This window comes from Nylanderia fulva, unplaced genomic scaffold, assembly GCF_048542155.1.
Source record: "Nylanderia fulva isolate GAGA-0341 unplaced genomic scaffold, ASM4854215v1 Scaffold4, whole genome shotgun sequence".
Lineage (NCBI taxonomy): Eukaryota > Metazoa > Arthropoda > Insecta > Hymenoptera > Formicidae > Nylanderia > Nylanderia fulva.
In genome coordinates, this window is record NW_028190476.1 from 2,658,436 (window position 1) to 2,682,715 (window position 24,280).

The 24,280-nt window shown below is 28.8% G+C and overlaps 1 protein-coding gene across 1 annotated transcript in view; it reads left to right on the plus strand.

Annotated features, from left to right (window-relative positions):
* Positions 1 to 24,280, plus strand: part of LOC114938014 (metabotropic glutamate receptor 8) — a 121,140-nt gene that overhangs the window by 13,448 nt on the left and 83,412 nt on the right. Inside the window, 3 exon segments of the mRNA XM_029311727.2 lie at positions 12,686 to 12,899; positions 17,837 to 18,034; positions 21,936 to 22,151. Of these exon segments, the coding sequence (XP_029167560.1) occupies positions 17,885 to 18,034; positions 21,936 to 22,151 (366 nt within the window). The 5' untranslated portion in view covers positions 12,686 to 12,899; positions 17,837 to 17,884.

A 24,280-nucleotide genomic window follows, 5' to 3' on the forward strand; every position in this document is an offset into this window, starting at 1 on the left:
TAATATTGAATTATACAAAATAGTGCTAATTATTTAATCTCTGAATTATAGATAAAAATATTAAATATTATTTACTTTAATACATTTTATAATTGTCAACGCTTTATTGCAATATATTTATTAGATATGACATGTAACTTCTTTAAATTAATTTTTAGAATTATAAAATTAATGACATGTACTTATACATTACTGTAATTATTTTGATTTTTCAGTACGTTTTGTACGAAGTTTGATCTCTATTATTATCAAAAATTATCTATAGAAATTAACTACAGAAAATAACATCAATTAATTTTTTATTTAATAACAGAATACTAATTTAAACTTTAACACATAAATTAATCGTGATTTTAAAAATGCTCTCATTCGATTTTTAACAGACAATGATGTGCCACATTATAGGATTAGCCGAAGTTCAATATCGCTAATATGAAATTCTGTCGTATTGATTGTAAACTACGACAATTATCGAAGGGTTGTCGCAGGAAATTGAAAGCCGCCGATCAGCGTTCATCTGAAACACGAACGTGAATTCTGTTCCGTTTCGCGTCGATCAATCATACGGCGTTCGCATAGTCTGCAATCTGCGGTACCAGCTCCACGCGTTTTCGCTTCAGTTGCCAGGACGAACAATTTCCACAACGTACAATTTAACATCAAGGAGCTTTTTTGCCTCTTTTTTCAATTTTGCATATTTATGCGCACGCGCATCAAATCTTTTAAATCTCTATGTAGAGATGTGCCTCTCTCTCTCCTCGTTTATCCCAGCCAACTTTCCTGCAATTTCGGCCAAATCTTCAAAACGCACGAATGAGTCAGGTCGTGAATATCGACGAGTATTTTGGTACGCAGTTGGAATGCAAATCTAGAGGATACGACAAGCGTCTCGTCGCATATAAATCTTCGATTTTCTTTTCTGTTTTTTTATAAGAAAATTTTGCTATCAGAAACTTGACTGCTCGTATTTTGAGACGTCCTAGAGAGAAGTATACTCTAGCTATTTATTTATTTAAACTCATTAGTCATTGTGTTACTTAGTAGTAAGACCATTTTCTTGTTCTATTTACAGAAGAGTGTTTAGATACGAGACGTGATCGAAATGAAACTGTCTCAGCATTATTACTATACGTACGAGAGAGGAAAATTCAAACGAGTTTTAATGAATTAAATACAATGCTACTATTTATTTACTTAACAATTTAACTTTATAATTGTACGGTCTATAATAATAAAAGAAACTAATTTTAATTGTTGATGTATCTACTATATATCATTATATGCAGAACGTGATTTTAGAACAATTTTTTGATATCTTTATAAGTTTTAGTTGCTAAAAATTTCTGAGAGTTTATAAAAATGTTTTATCTGCAAAATGTTTCTTTCGCTAACATAATAAAACATTTATTAATTTAATATTAACATTAAAATTAAATTAAACTCAATAAAAAATTTGGATAACCGAAATTCCGCATTTAATGTTTATATTGCAAAAATAAAGAAAGAAATTAACAGACTCGTCTGACTTAAAATAATTATCGCGATTATTTTTATAAAATATATTGGAAAACGTTGAACTTCTTTTAAAATAAATTGAAGAGATTTTCCGCGATTACAATATATATGTCAACTGAAAAACTAAAATGTAGAATATCGGATAAATATTTTCGTAAAATTTAAAAATCAAATATTAAACCCACATTCCATATATGATCGATAGATATTTTTCTTACCGTGAATCGCACAATGCGAAGAAGTGATGCGCGGATCCTTCGCGTTCGATGACCGTGCGTTCATTCGATCGCGAAAGTAATTCGCTTGGAAAAAAAGGTGCGAAAACGTCTCCATGGGGATCTTGCTCGCACCCCTGTCCTCGAGTTTTCAATTCCGGCACATCGATAAAGTCTCGTCGCTTCGCATTTCTGTTAAGGAAGGATTTTCTCGCGCAGTCGCGCTTCTACGCGATCATAAAGTTAATAACGTTCTCCCACGTTACACATCTTCCCGCAGCTTCCCCTATTTGAGCATTTACGGAAATTGCAGAGATGATTTACAATACGTAGTAGAGCACATTTAAGAGTAGATCAGTTAGACACAAATCTTATTATTTCATGTAAATAAAAAATGAAAAGGAGAATTCTAGTTTGCAAAATTATTTTTTTTATAGTATTATATTTTTATATATTGATCAAATTAAAATATTCACATTTTATGATTATATTTCATAAATATAATATATATACACATATGTACATATATAGATTTCATATATAGATATATTCATTAAATACATAATTATTTGTTTACATAATTCTTATTATTTATATTAAAATGCCATTAAATTTGAAATTTTAGTAAGCAATTTTAATCACCCTTGATAAATAATTGTGTATACTTATAGTTGCAAGCAAGTAAGATTTATTTATTTTTGTATAGTTTATTTCCTAATGTTTAGTTAAAGTATTATGTCTAGCCTAAAATAATATCGCAATTATTTTTTCAAAAAACATCAGCAGTTTGCTTTTAGCTTGTTTTTTTAGGATAAGTTGTAGAGATTATCTCCATTTTGAGATGATTTCAGACTCAGTACTTTTGTACTCAAGTTCTTACCGAGCTACGATGTTGAAGATAGAACATTATCACATTTTAACGCCTTGTAGATCATAAGCACATCATTAGGAGAAACAATAGGAATTGGACGAGGAAACCAAAACGTAAAAAAGAGAGAATGAGAGTTAATGATGTGGGATAGAACATCTTTATCGAAGGTGTTACGACATGAATAAAGATATGAATGAGCCGTTTCTTATTCAATTTACTGAGATAAAGTCAACATATTTTTTGTTTCATTAATGCGCTGATTTAATTTTGCATTTTATGGTTTTTCTTGATCAAGCAACAAGTAGCATATTTATTTAACATACACTCTGCATAAAATGTACTCCGTATAATTTTTCAAACAAATTAAAATGTTTATTTTGATAGAAAGCAAAGAGAATTTGATTTTTTAAATTTAGTCATTTTTAAGGATACGGTGACACGGCATAATACATTTATATAAATTTTTTTCAAAATTTATATATTAATTATACCTAAAAATTTTAATTAAAATTTTTTTCAAAAAGCAGAATTTTACATTAAAATTTTATAAAATTTAACATATAAAATAAAAAATATTTGATCACATGTAAAAAAACATTGTTGAAGCACAAAATAAATAACAATAAAAATTGAGATCATCACAAACGTTTTTCCTTTTTAAAGTTCTCGATAAAAATGGATAAAGTTCATATTATCAATGCAAAAGGTTTCCGGATGGATGCCGCGTAGTTTAACAGCGTAATGCCGACGTTTCGCAAACGTTGCATTACGCTGTTAAACCACGAGGCATCTATCCGGAAACCTTTTGCATTGATGATTCCAATGGCCGCGAAAGTCTCAAAACTAGAAAGTTGATATTATTGACAAATTTCACGTTCCCTTTAAATAGATATGTTACAGATTGTGTGCGCAGAAAGTAAAAGATACGAGATTAAACTGTGAATGATACAACATTTGGTTTATTTTGTTTTCTCCGGGAAACATTTGTAGAATTCGTTGACATATTGACCTAATCACGTCGATTGCTGTACCTACTCGTCGACATTCTCTCTGTAAAAAAAAACCCGACTCGGGAGGGGTTTAAATTACTCTCAGAAATGGCTCGTATCGGCGGTTGTTTGGGAAAACACTTGACTGTAAGTTCCGTGGTATGCCCTATCTAATTGGTTTTCCGTGTATATCGTGTGTTTCTCGACGATCCCAACAGACAACGCGAGCAAGGAGCGCGGGAATTGTGCTTACTCATCCGGTTACGTGGAATTGTGGTCGCTTGACAATAACGACTTACGATGTTTGGCACACACGTGACAAATCGCTCCGGAGCGTCCAGTCTTGTGTCATGTCGCTAGATTAGAACATCAGACGCTACCGAGTACGACTAACGCTCAATCATCCTCGATCGAATATTTTAGTTATATCAATTATTATTGATGTACAGAGACATACGTGCGTGTGGTTTTCGTCATTTGGATCAATAAGACTAGAGTCAAAAAAGTTATTGCAAAATGTCTCCATCAAAGCATTTTAATCAAATACACCAATTTTAATTATTTCAATATTAATAAATTTTTTCTAGTTCATATGTTTTATATAAAATTATTCTAAAACAAATAGATAATATCGTATCATATATCGTATCGTATCGTATCATTTGATTAATTTGTACAATATCAGTATTTTGCGGGATAACGTAATAATAGATAAATAAAGAAATATAATGTAATCAACGACACACATACACATAATATACAGGCTAACTAATAAAACTCGAAAATGATATCAATAATCTAAAACAAATAGATAATATCGTATCATATATCGTATCGTATCGTATCATTTGATTAATTTGTATAATATCAGTATTTTGTAGGATAACGTAATAATAGATAAATAAAGAAATATAATGTAATCAACGACACAAATACACATTATATACAGGCTAACTAATAAAACTCGAAAATGATATCAATAATGCAAGCTTAAAAAACGTTCTGCTGCCACTTCCTATATAGGAAACGGAAATGAAGATTCGCAATCGGTTCGCGCACATCAACGAGGATTGCTCGAAGTGACCCTCAACTATGATCGATGTTGCCGACCCGATGACCTCATATCGTAATAGCAAGCTCTGCCAATTCAGTATTATCAATAAAACTTTTATTTGGGAATCTTTTTTCCGAAAAAAATTACGAGTAATTTACTTTTTATATCTTCATATTTATTTTGCAATTTTAATAGGTTGACCAAAAGTTTTTGACATTTGACCCAAAACGATCTTTATCACATTTATCACAACGTGTTCAATAATATTATTAGGAGAAAAAATGAAATAGTATTTTCGCGTTGTAGTGCAACAAGATGATTATGCGAATTTTAACGAACTGCTTTGTACATTTCTATCTGAGTTACACCGTGCACTTTGCAAGGAGAACTAAGATTCTACCGCACATCAGGATTTAATGGTGAGCCAGTACCGCTTGAGAACTCGAGGAATCCATTAGGAGTCGTGCCGAGCTTACAGAAAAGGAGTAGCAAAAAACGGAGATAGACGGACGTAGATATGAATATAGCTTTACGCGAAGTTGATGTTTTAATAATTCTTGATCCGCGCGGCGCAAATTCGCTATAATTTGCGTTTTACGGTGAACTTAACGGATAGCGCAAACGAATAGGAAATTGACGAGTAATGAGTTTTAGATGAAGCTTCGACGTAGCTATCGATAATCAATGCGTGTACGTATATACATATTTATGTGTGCGTGTGTGTGTGTGTGTAACGACGTAAAGAGCATTTTTAGAGAAAAGTTTTTTGCCCGCTGCTTTTTTTATTGAAGCAGATATTGAATATGGAGAACTTTCTAATTTAAATTAATTCACTCATAAAGCTTTTAGCCCACATAAAACTGTAATATATCTACTTTTTATTTACTAATATCTTTTTTAATCTACTTCTAAAGAACTGTATTTTTAAACAATTCTTGCGTAGCCTCTCTAATTATGTCGAAGAAAATACTAAGATTTATAGATCGATATATAAAAAAATTCACATTATTTTAGCGTATGCTAAATATGGCATACGTATAATAAATAAGCTTAAATTGTACTCAACTACAAAGTAATATAATTGTTTTAATTTGATATATAAATAAGAAATTAATATGCAGAAATAAAAATAAGCGTTGACACGTCGATTTGAAAACAATTTTTTTTCTTTCTGCATATCAATTCTTATTTGTGTAATTTTATAACGCGTCAATATTAGAAAGCAGCTCTTCCCTTAGAAGACCCTGTTTAAATTCGTAGTTAAGCTTAACTTCTTAAAGAGATAAAGAAGAGAACAGAGGGGCAAATGTTTACCCTCTATCGTACATCCTGGTTTTCTACATTGAAAAATAAAAGGAGCTCAGCTGTCTGCTGACAGTTCCTTATAGAATGTCATCTTTGACATTATCCCTCGTCTTCACGGCGATAATTCTTGAACAAACTTTGACGACAGCCATCGAGAATCTCCTCGCGGTTTATACCTTGTCTTTTTTGCGTTTTATATCTTACAGTCACTCAACTTTTGCAACTTTTCTTTTAATCCATAAAATACTAGTCTTCATAACGCGCGCATAAATTTTCTTTACAGCTTGACTCACGAAAAAGAAAAGTTTGTTAAGTGACATGTATATGTATATATATGATTCGTGCAACATTTTTTTATGAGAGATGCATAAATATATGAAGAATATAGAAAAAAATATAAAAAGATAAATTATACTGATATTTGAATATCGCTATCTTTTAACGTCATAAATAATAATAATTTCAATAAATAAAAAGAGATTTTATATGCAGTATCGACCAAAATTATACATTATTTTGATTTTTTCAGCATAATTTGTTTTAAAATGCACGGATCTCTACACGAATCATAACATGTTTTGAAGGACGGTATAACATATATTGAAAATTATAATTCAACGTTATACCAACCTTCAAAACATGTTATGATTTGATAGAGATCCGTGCATTTTAAAATAAATTATGCTAAAAAAATCATTTTAATATATTTTTATTACACAATATACGTAATAAATATTATAAAATCAAATTTTGATAGGAAATATTCATAATTTATAGTTTCTACATTATTATTTCTTAGATTACTTCTCTCTTTCCTCTTTTCTTTCTTTTTCTCTTTTTCTATTTTATCTTTAAAAAATGTTGTTAGGACAACAAAATGAATATCATGGAGAGGAAATTATAGATTGTGGGAATGTTTTGAAATGTCGAATGTCGAATTATGTAGAAATTTCGGAAATCTATATACTAAACTCTTACTCTTATCTCTCTTGAAAAGTATTTCTACAAAACCCTTTAGGCTGGAACTTTTAAGAATTCACTTGAGAAAGCGCATTTTATCTCCCCCGAGGAAAAGTTCACGATATTACTAGGATGAAAAGTTCGATCTGTTTAGTTTTTTTTTCATGTATAATATCAACGGCAGCCCGGCGGCCACGTATTTTCCATAATTCTTTTAATATTTTGGCACGGTATGATTCACTCTTCCCTGGAGATCACATATAATTTGCATTTTATATTCTTATATAATATTCTTATATAATAGCATTTTATTTTTATAAAAAAAATATATAACATAAAAATTTATAAAATATAAATTTATTCTAACTAGTATTGAATATCATAAATATTATATGCTTATTATTTTTGTTAATACGTAATTATTAATTGAAGTATATATTACACATATTTTACATTTTACTTATAAAATTACTTAATTACTTTGTCTAATTTAAATCATAAAGCTTAAAGTACTCTAAAACATATAATATTAACTTAAATACAAAATTACAAAAATAGAACAAATCTTAAATTTATATATCTATTTACATATATGTATATATAATTCTTTACATATATTTATAAAAAATTATGTTTTATACTTTATTAGAAGCTTGATTTTATAAAAATTTTTTGCGAATCAATTAGAATCGAAGATTTCAAAGTATAATTTCGATTTATATTTGTAAATAAAAATCAAATTGCAGAATTGACGTTTCTCATTATTATAATATTTATATAAAATGCAATACTGTTTTATTTATATAAACTATAAAGTTAAACTATAAATAAGATTATAACATCTTAACATGTGAGAGAGTTTTCTTGATAACCGGTACACCACTTGAGCTTTCAGGGATGCACATAATATTCCATTAACATGTGCTTAATTAATCTATTTTTTATACTAGTGTGAAAAAAGCATGTTGATGCTTCCTGGTTTTTTCACAAGTATTCTTCTGTTCTCTTCAATATACCGCGTTTTAATAAAAAGCTAACGCGTGCGGAAAATGTAATTATAAATGCAAGATATGCATGCAATATAATCTTTTTATAATCTTTTTTCTACTATACATTTGACATAGATGATTTTACAAGTATACATATACATATGTATATTCTAATCAATACGCGTGTCTTTTAATAAAAATTTTTAATTAATTTTATTTAAAATTAATACATATCATAATGTAGCAGTAAATATTTGCGAAATAACTTCAATATTTTAGTTTATGAGATTATTATAAAAAACTTATATATGAAATATTCACAAACAATTCAATGGTCATCGGTGACGAGAATCAAAAATTCGATTTTATTTCTGTGTGACTTTGTGTCTATATGTGTAGGTATGATGCTTTCATTAAAGACTAATTAAATTGGCTTTTTTATTTCTTTTTACGGATTAACCAGTTTTGACCAATTTAAAAATCTCAAAAGAAAAATTTTATTTTATCATTCGAAAGCTACAAAATTAATATTTACGATAACAAATATTTGTGAAAATATAAATCAAAATAATATTATAAATAAATAATGATATTAAAAATATATTTGAGAACAAAAATATACACGATCTACTTATATACACTCTTTACGCCGCATAATTGCATACATATGTATACACAATTAATCTCAAATTAAAAAATATATCTAAAAAATATATATATGTGAAGCACATATAAAACTAAATTTACAAACTAAATTATAAATCGCAAATTGTAAATTGGATAAATTTTTGCTGAAATAAAATATATTTTTGTATTAAATTTGTAAAGGAAAAATTAGATTAAAAGAATTATGAATATTATTCCTCGTCTCAATTTGTACAATCTCCGCAAAAAATCTGATTTCACGATTGCAAAACTTATCTTAAATTACTAAGCGCTAGCAAGACGTAATCGGGGTGGTCGATCTCATACGAAGAGATGAAAGTCGTATTCGGCTCTTCCGCGGATCTAGTTTAATATCTGGAAGGGTTGGTTACCGGAGGGCAAAGACCGGGAATCATAAAGAAAAAGCATCATAAAACAGAAAATATGCGGATGATAATTAAGAAAGAAGAGGATAGAAAGTGTAGTGTAAAATAAAAGAGAAAGAGAGAGAAAATAAAACGTGACGCACGGCATGCGCAAAGGACGTGATGCAAGAGATAGAGTTGAACACATCGGGAATAATGTAATATCGATTTTCCGAGCCTTTTTTTCCTTGTCTGTAGCATTGATGTACCGAAGGGCGATCGCCTGTGAACTCGAGAAGGTTAAAATTTTTCACAAAAATTATGTTTCATTCTTAATTTCCATACATTACGCGTATACACATTTATCGGAATTAATATTTAATCCACTCGATTCATTAGCGAAAAATTTGCAGTGAAGATGGAAAATTTATATACTCATAAATGTTCACATAAATCAGAAAATTTCATTAAAACCAGTAGAATGCAGTAATTCTGATAGTATCTTGTTTAAATTCATTGGCTCTTCATATATACATATATATATATCTAACTGCTGCTGTTTAAATCTCGTCTCATATTATATATCATCTGTGACTAAAATAGCGCTTGAGCACTAAATTTGCGGTGAGAGTACTGAGATCACTGCGCTTTCAAGTTTAATTTATACTGTCTGAATAAACAGCTCATGAAGGCGTTACATTATTTTATGACGGATATAATTCTTTCTGTAAAACAGCCGGCAACGATCGTGATCCTGAAATAGAAGTTGCTGCAGCGATTCATTCGGCCAATTAATTTTCGCTGGTGGATTGGAACGTGCGGAAACCTCGATGAGAAGCGCGCCTTTTGTTTCGCGATCTATCGAATTCGCCGGATTTTTTCACAATACCGAATTAAATTATCGAGTTCCGTTATGGTGGCTCCATTTCAACAATCTATCTTTCTCAATCACGCTCCACCTTTTCGATTCACCAATATCACCATGCAATCGCTTTTACGCTCGTTTAACTTCACCTCATTCACTCGAGTTGCATTCCCGGTTGATGCGCATTGCATTTGCACCAGCCTTATAGTTTGTGTCTCAAATGCAATTCCACTATCATGTATATTCCAGATAATTAACTTGCGATGTTCTATTAATGGGAAGATGTATACATATCCTTCTAAGGAGGATCTATTAGGATTAGAAGCATTTGTGAAACTATTATTAGTGCAAACGCCATCTCGCGCAAAATTTAAATCAAATTTAAATCATGAAAATATATATTTCTTGACAGAATCAATCAATTGTAATGAAAATTTGATAACAAGTTATAAAATAACGTAAAACTTGATTGTATTTATAATAAAACAAATAACTTATACATGCATATGTGTATATTGAATTTCATACGCGTTGGAATTCCATGAAAACTCTACCTCTTGGTTTTATATATTCCTATTTTCTTATAACTATTTAAACAATGTATATATGTAAAAATATATATATATATATATATTATTTGAAAAAATATATACGTATATATTTGCAAGTTGCATTATGTTCAATAGAATCTTGAATAAAAAACAGCAAAAACGTTGCATAACTAACGCAATTCCTTCGACCTTTTGCATGAATTACGACTGCACGTTTCATAAAATCTGAATGATCTGTCTCTGTCGCAATATGGGTTTCATGTAATTTAGTTTCGTGTTACGATGTTATATATGTAATGTAGAATCCGATGTAGATAGTAGACATCGATAGTAGATCTCTCAAGATACTAAATGCGCGAGTGCGCGTATTTTTCTATCTCCTCCGTATTTCCTTCTACACCTTATATTATTTCGCGAGTACACAAATGCCATAATTTCCAGCATATTATTAAATTAAATTTTTTCATGATTCTGTTGTTTGAATATTGCATAATTGCGAACAAAATTTGAAAAAATGCGTACAACATCTACTATCAACAATTTCTATAAAAACAGAGAAGACAATATAAATATTTTTTGTTATGATTTTTCTGAATATTTTTGTTTTATTTATGTGTGTATATGTATATTAATATGTATATTTTTTGCGTATTACTAAATAAAAATCTAATTTGTGCAAATTAGGGTCCTGTTGTAATTCAGCTCATTTTATTATTATTATTATTATTAAGTAAAAAAGTTTTATCATAGTTTGACAAACTAATAAGCACTGCTTTTAAAAAATAAATTTTCTTCTGTCGTAAATTATTCTTTTCTACATACATATACATATATGTACATATGGTTTCTTTACCGCAGGAATTTTTTATATAATTTATAAAATCATATTTATTGATGGCATGTCAATACTTATAACAATATCTACACGTAATTGTGCTTCTTGCTTTATAGTATATACTAATCAATTGAATTTCTGAAAGCCTTCAAAGGACTTTCTTTATCTTTTTCATCAACCTTTTTTATTGCTTTTTTAAAATACATACATATAATATTTTTGCTTCTATTTTTATAATAATAAATTATAAGAAATAATATGTTATTAAATCTTACATTACATATAAGATGAGTATAATAGAACATTTATAATCAATTTAGCAACTTTACATTGACATTGTTAACGTAAAAAGAAAACTATATGGGCGAATTTTTAATCATCGATTGATCAATTACTTTGCTATATTTGCGCATTATGCGGTTGATCAATTGATAAATTTAAAAAATTGGCCTATATATTTTTATTATAATTATTTTATTTTTATAGAATAAAAATATAAAATATTTTTTGAACAAATATATTTTCTTGTAAGCAACAATTAATATAAATGTTAATAACAGTATTATAATTTTATATAATTACGTAAAAAAATATTCCGAGTATTACAGCAAATCTAAAAAGTAAGCTGAGCACAAAAGCTATGTACTAAAGATTTTGTCAGGCAGCAATGTCACAATTTTGAAAAATCATCAGAAATATCTATTCTTTTGTTGCTAATCTCTTCGATTATTTTCATGATAATCGCCATCAGATTTCCTCAGACGTACGATAGCATGAAGAGTTATGCGACTTCCGTGAAACTTTATTGAGCTACCATGACGGTGACAAATTGCTCGATTTCAACAGCTACCGCGATTCTCATCCTTTAACTTTCCGTTTCTATCTGCTTCGACCGTTTATCAGGAAACTTCAGATTTCACTCTATAATGCATTATGCATTTTGAATACGCCCTAATGCATTTATTGCGTAATTTAGAAGTTATGCATAGACTTTTAATATTGATGTCAATTTATTCATAGCTTATCTGTTCACCTATATTTATTTTATAATATTTATTTTTATAATATTTATTTTATAATTTTTATAATATTTATTTTCGGAAATGTTTTGATTAAATTTACAAAATGCTACAGAAAAATGCTGAAAAATTAAATTTCATACTTATTTATCATAGTAACAAACTTTATTTAAAAATATAGAATTTACAAAGATAAAAGTTATGTTACTTAATTATAATGATTCTATGCGTGAAAAGAGAGACAGAGAGAGAGAGAGAGAGAGACAGTGAGGAAGAGATAGAAAGAAAGAGAGAGTTCCCTCAGAAGCACATACGCGCACACATTTGTTCCAATTTTTATTTTAATATAAAAATATTAATATGCAATGAGTAATGTAAAACGAGAATTAAATTTGATATAATCAGTATTTTTGTCCAAAGATAATTCTAAAAAGGTTCTATTCATAACGCATTATAATATTTTAAATGTCTCGAATGACTGCAATGTGTGTGTGTGTAAACATTCAGATTGCAAGGAGAGGATGGCTGGAAGAGGGGTTTTCTATCTTGGGACAGATGATTGGAGTCCGCTTTTGCCACTTCTACGATCGCAATATCCAAGAAATTGTAGAGGATGGCACGGATCGCCTCAGAAATGAAAACAGTCGGGGTCCTGTCGCGTCCTGACGAAGCAGAGCCAGGACGGAGTAGAATCAAGTATATCGAAGGATTACACGCACGGGTAGATATCTCAATTTCGGTCCCGATCATACGAACGTCTCCAAGATGGTGACGAAGTTCTTTTTTTATCGTTTCTGTTCTCTTTGAGTCTGGAGCGAATCCGAACAGCGTGTCATTGATCGAGTTTAAACCGGTACGAGATTCGAAGATCAAACTAACCAGAAGTATTTTCGGAGAAAGTTTTGTCCATTGCTATACAAATCTGACCGATCATGCTTTTATCGATTGAAACTCAAAGCTGTGAACCATAATACTGAAAAAAATGCATACGTAAAACAAAATTATTATCAGTGCAAAAAGCGAGTTTTAATATATTGAAACATTACACTTGTCCATTATTCGAAGAAATGTCACACTTGTCATATTATACACTGAAACATTATATTATAATGTATTATAATTTTATTGTATATATATAATATTATATAATTACTTAATAATTTAATATATGTAATATATACATATACACACATATATTTATTATTTTATTATAAGAATTTTATTCTTTAATAATTTGCTCTTTAAAAACATTTCGTTAAAATTTCAGTATCAACGAAACAATAAGAAGATAAATCCGACTAGCATCTATATATATATATATATATATATATATATATATATAGTATATAAATATAAACAGACGATTTCTCTTCTATTTAGTATAAGTTTTATTCCTTCGGACATGATTAAATAGTCAAGCTGAATCAATATTTGAATTGAATGAATTACAAAGGTCGCTTTCCTTTTTCTTTGACGATCTCTACACATTGGATAAAATGGGTACCGATCATTCTTTTAAAGCGATATGTCAAAAGAAGTTTCTTAACAGATATTAAATCTCGTATTTCATAAAACTTCTTTGCAAGTTAAACGTACACATATTTCTTTATTCTCTTTTCGAAAGCTTGATTACGGATTTGATACATTTCCTATAATTTTGAATTAACGATGATCTACTGATTCATTTATTAATCGGATATTTTTTAAAGCTGGTATTTTTTTTATATCTGACATTTTTTTTCGATAATAGGCATGGTATATTATAATCAGTTATCACTTTTATTATATTGATTGCAAAAACAACGTTTGTAATAAATATACTGATTAAATTGATCTACTTATTAAATTGATTTTTAGAATGACTGAATTTTGCGACTATAATTGCAAAAAAATGTAATTTTTAGAGCTTTGAAGTTTTGCAAAATAATGCTGATTTAATATAGTATTTTTTAAATACTTTACAAAGTTTTCTGTGTGATCAAGATTTTTTCTTATAATTTTTAAAATCCTTATTTTACTAAAAATACAACGTAATTCTTTTATATTTTAATAATGCAAGTAAATAAAGTAATTAATAACAATAATAATATTAGTATTTAAACTTATTAGTGCACAGTTATTTAATCGTAACATTTAAAGCTTGCAAGTTTAATGGATGTTCAAATCTAGACTTTAATTTATTATCTCTGTATTGTGTATCATTGCATTTAAAGGAGGTATTAAGAAAGGTCTAAATTGTATCTCGTTTTCCTGAAAAATTTGCCGTTCCGTATATAATCAACTTGCACAATGTATAAGCGTGGTATGCAATCAATCATTTTTTATTCGTAGTTCAAAGTCGTTTGTATTCCTTTGCGTTATGCTCCTTTATCCAATGGTATGCGAATTCTCTTTCTCGCGTCTATCTTCTAAATATAGCCGACACATTATTCCGAGCCAGCTTGTCTGTTCGAGTAAAACGATATCTTTGCTTGAGAGAGGCCTTTCGTAACACTTTCGGAAAGTACCCGCGGATCAAATCAGAGATGCGAAAAACATTTTCTAAAACACTGTTGACGAAAAGCTTTATTTTTCATCAATTACATTGCAACAAGGTGCATTACTGAGAAAGCAGGGAAATAATGGAGTATTTTTCAGATAAAATTGATTTCATATTTTAAACAGATTCTAAAATTAAATAACATTGAATAACCAGTGATGTATACTTATAAAAAAATTTTAATTAGAATTTTTTTATTTTTTTTACATTACGTTTATCTGGTAAAGAATAAAATTACAGAAATCAACTTTTTTATATGAATTTATGAAATAAAAGAGGAAGAAATATAAATTTGAATTAATTTATCTACATTTTATTCTTTTTCTTTCAATTTGCAAGTTAAAGAGAAAATCGGGTGAATTACTTTTAAAGTTATTATTTTTTTCTTTTTTCTTTGAGATATAATACAATGTTGGTCTTTATTAAAATAAAAAGCATTTTTTGTAACCCTTTTTCAAGCTAAGATAACAATGGGAGAAAAAGAACTACTTTATTTCTTGCAACGTATTCCTGACAATAAAAAAAGAGCTCGAAATACAGATAAAACATTGCGTTTCAATGATTCCTCGAAATTACGCGAAATTCTTCGCATGACGATCACTGTCATAGGTTGCGCTAATGCTTTACATTCTTTCTCGAAGCAGTGGCACGTCTGAATTCTGGCATGTTCAATAAAATGCCATTCAATCTCAGTTGAGGCGTTGAATGTTTAGCGTACTACATGTGTTCTTGAATGTGATGCGGCAAGATGAAATTGCATATAAAGAAATATATGTATGTATTATATATATATATATATATATATATATATGTTCACGTTTTTCTTAAAATTAGTGATAGGTTCAATTAATTGCGTTTGCTTTTAATTGAAATCCATACGGAAAAAATTTCATATAAAAAATCTTGCTAATATTAAAAATTATATTTCACCATATATCATCATTTAAATTTTTTTATAAATTAGTATAGATTAAATAAAATTATCGATTCTTGTATGGCTCATAACTAATTTAAAATTTAACTGAATTTTAAATAACATTTTTGATAATTATTCGTGCGTGCGTTTGTTGTACACGAGATAAAAAATTTCACAGTACGGCGAATCTAATTGTAAGATAAAATGTTGTAAAATGGGGTCATTATTGGAGTTATATTATAAAAATTTTACAATATAGATATATTTTTACTCTAGAATATCTTTCAATCATTGTAATTTAAGCATTAAACATAAAAAACCTACGATAAATATATTTTCAACGAAGGTTTTAAGTTAATTGAAAGACTCGAATTAAATTGCAAAATTACGATCTCGAATGGCTTTTGGGGGAGGCAAAGGAGAGACATTAGAAAATCGAAACACGCCGTGAGCAAAAGTGAAATTTGTTTAACAAAGTAATTTTATCGCCAGTGTTTTCCTGCCTTCTCATCTGCATCGTCGAATTAAATTACAGGCGCACAAGCAGGCAAGCAATCAACAACTTTTCTTAGAAAGAAAAAGCCTAGAATATGTAAAAGTGACCTGTCTCAAAGTGAGCAAGTGAAATTAAAAAGGGCTATATTAATAATCGATATTTTTCTTGGTGATAATACAATGTGGATTATATAATAAAAATACTTAAAATTAAGACACTTCCTTGAAAAATTCGACGGAAATAAGCAAGCTTCTGCGATAACTAGAAAGAAAATTGAACAATAAAGATCAATATAAGACCATATGACGTCGACAGACAACCAAGTAATTAAAGAGAGATGAAGAATGTGAGTTTGACGTTGATTCTTGTACGATAGTAATACTTTAAACCGAATTAGGTCGGATCATGGAGAAAGAAAGATTGCGTCTGGTTTAAATACTCGAAATAAATGATGCCGTAAAATAATATATATTTATTTTTGTCTATTCTTTAATATTATTTCCTCACGCAATAGCATATGTTTCGAACACTTTTCAAGAAGAAAATTTAACAGCGATGAATTGAGAGATTCGATCTTTGAACGTGAAAATTTAAACATGAAACGGACAGAGATTTATCGTCGAGAAGAAGCTATTTCATAAATTCAGAAAAATCGTGACTCGAATAAAAAGAATTTAAAATAGACAGGAATGAGAGAAGGGGAGATATATAACATATAATATATATATACGTTTCTGTAAACACATTCTGTAAAACGTTTTTGCGCACGTACGATTTATCTGTTTTTGTCATAAATTCATATTTTCAGCGCACGAGCAGGGAATTATATATGACACTGCTTATCAGTTATTGAAAGTTTCGATCTAAAGCATCCATGCGTTTATAAGTCGTTTGAAACAGCTTTTTAAAAAATATTATAACTGCAACGCTAATAAATCATGTCTAAAAGAAATAAAGAGAACTCACAATGATATGTATATACATCAATTTATTCTAATGAACTCGAATGAAATATTAAAATAAAATATTAAATATTTATACATCAATATTATTTTTCCTTCGGAAAAATGGAACATAGTTTTCAAAATATTTATTTATATTTAATATCTCTTCGATCATTAAATATGTTCCTATTATTTTAATTATACCAAGATATATATTATACATATATATAATATTTATAATTTCATTATATTTATTATATGTATATTATATTATTATATATAATGTCAAAAAGATCAAACATATATATATATACAGGGTGTCCGGTAACTAATGGACCAACGATTACAAGTAAATTCTTTGGTCAATTTGGGAACGATTTTTCCTCAGCAAAAATGTCAAAAAAGATCATCATTTTTTACAACTTTCCAATATTTGTCATTATGTATCTTTATAACTAAGCCTCAAATTAAAATTTTATTATAGTAAACTCTACCTAAAATTAACTGAAGAATGTAATTATGTTAGACTTTTAACTCCAAAACGTTTAGTTTCCAAAAAACCCATTTTTGTCAATCGCTTATAACTCGAAAATTATTGACTTCTCAACATTTTTGCTAAGGAAAAATCGTCTCCAAATTGACCAGAGAATCCGCCTTTAATCATTGGTCCGTTAGTTACCAGACACCCTGTATATATGTACAATATATATATATCTAGTTTGAAATTCGCAAAATAACTTACAAATATTATTGCACGTTTCAGTGAGGTATCAATCACGAGAGCCGTTCGAATAGTTCAATTTCATCCAAGATGAGCTTGCGCCAAATCTTACCGTGGATGTGGTGTTTCTTGATTACGAGCGAGTGTTACAACGTAAAGAATAGAGGTGAAGACGGTTCGAAGTTGATACGCATCGGTGGTGATATCATCTTTGGCGGTATCTTTCCAATGCATGAGCAAGTAAGTCTTATTTATGTAAAATACGTATATCAATGCTTCCATACTTCTTTTTAGCGATATACAGGTTTCTCGTTAACTTTCAAATTGAAAAGGAAGATTCCTTAGCAAGAGCTTAAATTTGCAATACCCTCCTGTCTTCGAAATTTTCAAAATTAAATATTTTAGTAATTGGTTTAGTAACGGAAATCTAATTAAATAAAAAATTAAATAAAAGATAAGCTTCTTTAACCATGTACATATGTAATTTGCTAATAGCCTTTTCTCTCCGAATTAATATCTTTTAGACTTTTGAGCAACTTTTATCAAGATACCTTGTATATTATAATAAAAGTATGGATGTATGTAATTATATTGAACAATAAAATTACACGATAAATAATAAAAACGTTATTCATTACGAGTAGATAAAAGAAATGTAGAATTTCTAATTAAGGATAACAATTACTTTTTCTGATTCTTTTCATGGACCAAGTTTATTCAACGATATTGTTATATCTCTTCTAAGTGTTAATGTTAAATCAATATGAAATCTTATGTGTCGGAACTTGTTCGGAGCGGATTAATATGCATATATCATTACTTTGCTACACGCGTTGTAATTGTATTCACAAGATTGTACTTTTTTCGTTATTCTGTACTCTTTCGTCTTAAATTACTTTGCAGAAATCGTGCTCTTGCCTTATTTTTACTTAAAAATAACGAATATTCCGAATAAAAATACAGCGTTTGTCGTCGACGGCGGCGATGAAATAAATGCATTTCCGCATTCATTACCATTGCCATTACAATCAAAATTAACTGACGCAACAAATGCCTCGTTTGATATAATTAAAAAAAATGGAAGCGGAAAGGTTTCAATTTATACACGTAAAGAAATGCAAACACCCGCGTCTTTCCTGATTAAAAGTAACTTTATTTTCCATATTCGCTAAAACAAATCATGTAAATATTCATAAACGTGATTTAATTACAATTAATGCAGGTTATATATTGAAATTAATTCTCGCATTTTTTCCTTACTTCATAATTGGTAGAAACAGATGAGATATCAAAATTCGTGGTTTTAATTACAATCGTTTTTTCGTTTCTCGAAATTTCATTATGTATACATGTATTATGTACGTAACAAAATGCATATGCTTTCCAAAAAAAACATATTTTTTAAAAATGAAAAAATAAATAGAGAGATTAATAATTATTTATTATTAAGTCACATATGTATATGTGGCCTCGTTTTAGCTCGAGTTTTATTTATTCAGAAAGCATAAACGCGAACTCGATGACATATTTAATATTCACGTTTTGCTGCTTTGCGAGAATTATTTCATTATGTTTACGCGCGGAAATTAAGCCAACTCTCGAAATTATCTAATATGTGTTACGCAAAAGATTGACGTAATCAATCTCGGATCTCACCTTTGACGTCATATCATATTCAAATACAATATAGTCAGAAGGATCTTAACCCGTTATCTGAGAACCATGCGGATATCATTAGAAAATATTTTGCTAAGAAAGAACGAGAAATATATGAGCACAGCATTGCAAAAATTGCAAAAGTTGAGCTTCAAGAATGTCCGAACTTTATTTTGTTAAAAATTGACTTCCGAGAACTCCCATGGAGAATTATGCGCCATATCGCGAGTGTTTATAACTGATGTGTAAAAACGAAAATATGTAGTATTTATTTTGTACGATTAAAAAATAACACACCACTCAGACAGTAGCTATGCACTGCACGACTTCAACAAAACAGTTTTTGTAATCTTTTAAAGAAAGTCTTTTAAAACTTTATTTAGTTTTCTCTTCGCGAAAATAAATCGTGATCGATATTAAAAATATATAAAATACACGGATTATCCACACACACAAATAAAACAAGTAGGTATATTATTAAATTGAAATAAAATAAACTTCACTGATTAATCATTTATAATTCAAATATAAATGTACGATATTCATATATACTATTTCGAAAATTTTAAATTAAAAATTTTAAATTTTTTCTAGAAAAATTATAAATTTTAATATGAATATAATATACATACAGAATGTTGAAGCACATTTTTCCAAATTTTATCTAGAAAATTCTTATTGTTATTTTGCTTATTTTTCCCAAGAAATTCGATTTCTTCCTTTCGAATACGCAGCTAACGATAAGTTCGAAACGTATACAAAGTGCGAAGTAAACATTCTTGTAAAATGTTACATCTTTTATTCAGTTATAGGAATAATATCGAAAACTTTAAGCTGATTTATTGGTGTCGCGCAACTAGTTCGTGCAAATAACCGTCGTTCACCGAACTTCCACCAACAAATAACTTTCCTTCTCACACCGGTTGTTCTTGTCACTCGATATAGTGACTTCTGAATAACGGGAGACTCGAATTCGCCCGGGTGATTAGTTTTTTCTGGATGAATTTCTGGAGAAGCAATGTAATAACTTTTCCAGTGACAATGTTAACATTCATTTTACGTTTCTGCAAGCAACGAATGAAAATTGTTAATTAAAAAAGTTTCGAAAACTAATGTTTCGCCATATTAATCAATAGTATAAATATAATATTTTGTTTTATTTTATTAAAAATGTAGTTTATTATGTAATGTGTATTTCTAATATGAATACTTCAACGTTGCTTTAACATTACTACATTGATTGTCAAAAATATTTTTAGATTTTTTATATTTTAATTTCGTAAATATAGTGTAGTACACAAGAGCATTATAATTTGAGACAACGAATTATAATATTTATTTTTTTTTTTTAATAATAACGTAAAGTTTATGTGATAAAGTTTATATATAATTTACATAAACTGTTACATAAACATTTATATTGCTCGATTTATATCACTTTAGAGAGTTTTTATTTCAAATATAAAATGTTCATGAAATAAAATAAAATTATATTAAAAACATATATGTATATTTTATGAGTCAAGCACACAGCAGAGGTCTCGTCATTCCCAATTCCAACTTTGCAACCAAAACAAATTCCGGATTGTTAGAATTAAAAGCTTCATTTCGGGAAAGCTCCGTGACCCCGAAAACGAATGGTCAGCGTTCCCAGCTGATTTCACAAACATTAAAATCAGCGGCGAAATCGCGTTGTCGCTAGGATTTACGAGCGTGTTTGGTTGGACTGTGTATTTTCGGGTTGACGAAATCCTCGTATACGATCAGTGTAGCGACCTGCGGATTTATAGTATTGTACCACAACCAACTTTCCTCGCACTACTTGAACTCGACAACGTCAACAGCAACGCTTCCGACTATAATGCTCGAGGCTACACGACGAAGGGTCGAAGTTCCCTATAATTTGATCCCTTCGGTCTCGTATCTCGCTAAGTTGTGACCATGCATACGCCATTGTAGTCAGGCACTATAGAAATTAAGGGGAAAAGGTATTAATTACGGAGAACGTCTTGTCTTATTTGTCACCCTATCGCTTAAATATCAGAGCTGCACTATTTCGATCAGAAACTTGTTTCAGTTCCACTTATACGTAATATTTTAATATAATGCGTAAGAAATATAAAGCAAAAATATTTTTATAGTGTAGTACACAAGAGCATTATAATTTGAAACAACGAATTATAATATTTATTTTTTTTTTAATAATAACGTAAAGTTTATGTGATGAAGTTTATATATATGAAGTAAAATTTTCTTTTAACTTGTAGGGTAAATTAAACAACTTATTTCGAAATTTAATTTATAAATTTGATTTATAGGACATTTGTCTTTAAATTGACATTTCTTGTTTTTAAATAGTTATTCTTATATCATAATATAAGATATTATTTTATTCATATGAATAAAAATGCGTAATTATAAAAGTATGAGTAAAGATTCTATGAAATGTATGAATAATTATTTGGATTAATTATTATTTGTTCAGATCTCACCCTCCACCGGCCAGTCACCATGTGGGGCTGTGAAAGAAGAGAAGGGCATGCAACGATTGGAAGCTATGTTGTATGTTCTGGATCAGATTAATGCTGATCCAGACCTCCTGCCAAACACAACGCTGGGAGCTGTCATCCTCGATTCATGCAGCAGCGATACTTATGCTCTGGATCAAAGCATGGAGTTCGTCAGATCGTACATGAATCAGGTAAGTCACCATTTCTTTCATAGTAGCAGTAATTTACTGCAAAGTTTTGTGCTGTAGAATAAAAATATAATTTCAATCGTTCAATTGAAAGCTTAATATTAAAAATTTGAAGATTAAAATTTAAACAATAACTTAAAGTTTCAAGATTAAAATTGTAGATTCTAAAATCGTCAAGAGAGATTGTTGATAACTGTTTGTTTTGTGAATTGCTCGAATTTGTTACGATTACTGAGAAAAAGAAACATAGGTCCTTAGTTTCATTTTTATATTTAATTATATTTATTTTAGTATATTTAATATATATCAAGTCACAATAGTTCAATATGTTCATTTAAAATAAAAAAACCGATACAATCTTTAAATAAATTTCACAATCAATACCTCAATTGTTCTCGTGATTTTGTTTGGGCGCAGCCTATTACGCGCGAACTCTATCACTGATTATTCAATTAAATTACACAGAAAATTACATTATTCTATATTGATTTTAAAGATAAAAGATTCAATACAGAATTATTACATTTCAACGTAAAATAGACCACACGATTTTGCAAGGGAAAAATTTATGATCCAGCGAGAATGAAAAGATAGAAATTTGATCGAGAGCAACGCTTAGGATCGCACAATCGTGCATTACTCTTTCTTTTTCGTCTTTCTGAACACTGACTTCTTTTATAGACTCAATAATATGCTTTACTCTATCAAAGCTCGATCGCCATTGTGCGTTAGTAATACTTTTGTTCCCTAAGATATAATTTCAACATTCTCACGAATTCGAGAAAAGATTAAAAATTTGCATCTCTTTATTGATTATAATAGCAAATTTGTTTGAATCAATAAGCTTTATATAATTTACTCTCGTTTTTGTTCATTTTTTTAGAATATGAAATATTTTGGACATTAAAATATGTTTATAGGAACTTATGATCAAATATATATTTTAATAAAAATTTGAAGACAATATATAGTTGTGATAAGACATTTAACATATGAAATGCAAGTTAAAAAAACAAATTTGCTGAAATTTTTATGTTGTAAAAATTGACTGCAAATGCGTTAAATTTGTAGTCGAAAGAGAATTGTGATATTACTTTGTACTCTCTCTGATGATTTCTATCAATATCAATATGGGTCATAAAGTCCTAAATAATTATAAAAATTAAAAGTGAAATTAAGAGCTTTTTTGGATTATTAATCTCGGAGCGATTAATTTTTCTTCACGAATTTTCGCACTTCGTATACTGGCGCTATCATGTCTGGTTCTTAGCAAGATGGGTATCTCTCGAAAGTAGATACGGTTGTTCGCAACATTCCGGAAGTTTCTAAATTTTAGCAACTGTAACGACGGGCTGCTTTAGATTAGTTATCCACGCCGATGCGGCGGTAAGAGACGATTGGGTAACATCTTCCGTAAAGCTGATTAAATGCAACAACTCCTAGTGTGTATGTGTGTATGTGTTCTTGCCACTTCTGACCCAGTGAATAACTGCCAGAACGCATTTCAATGTTGTTTAATGAGAATTCGCAGTTAAAGCTTTGCGACAATTATCTCTCAAAGATAAATCTTATTTTTTACCATTTTTTTTACGTACAATGATTCTACTTTAATTACCTTTTTAAAAATCTATCTGTTTAATTACTTCATGAAGAGATAATTTCTATTATGATTATATTAAAATATATATTATTCATATTAATCTATCAAAACTATGTATTAGAACATTATATAATTATTTAATATTTTTTTTGTAAATTAATTTTTAATTGTTAACTTTTTGTAAATAAAAAAAATACTTAAATTTACTTACATGCACCATAAAATGAAGAGTTATGTAGTGTGTCTGATAATTTTAAATTTTAAAAAAGAACATGATTGAAAATATTTTAATAATATATAAATGCATACATAAGTATAAATAAAAATATACACAAAAAAACTTCTTGTGTCTTCTCATATCACATGGATGTGTTTTGCACAGGTATAAAAATATATAGCGAAACTTGCAAAATTAATGAAACTCTCCAATTGATATCTTATAAAATATTATCAGAAACTCAATTATGAATCATATATATAATAGAAATTAGGGCATGAAAATACGGATATATATATCCATATAATTACACAC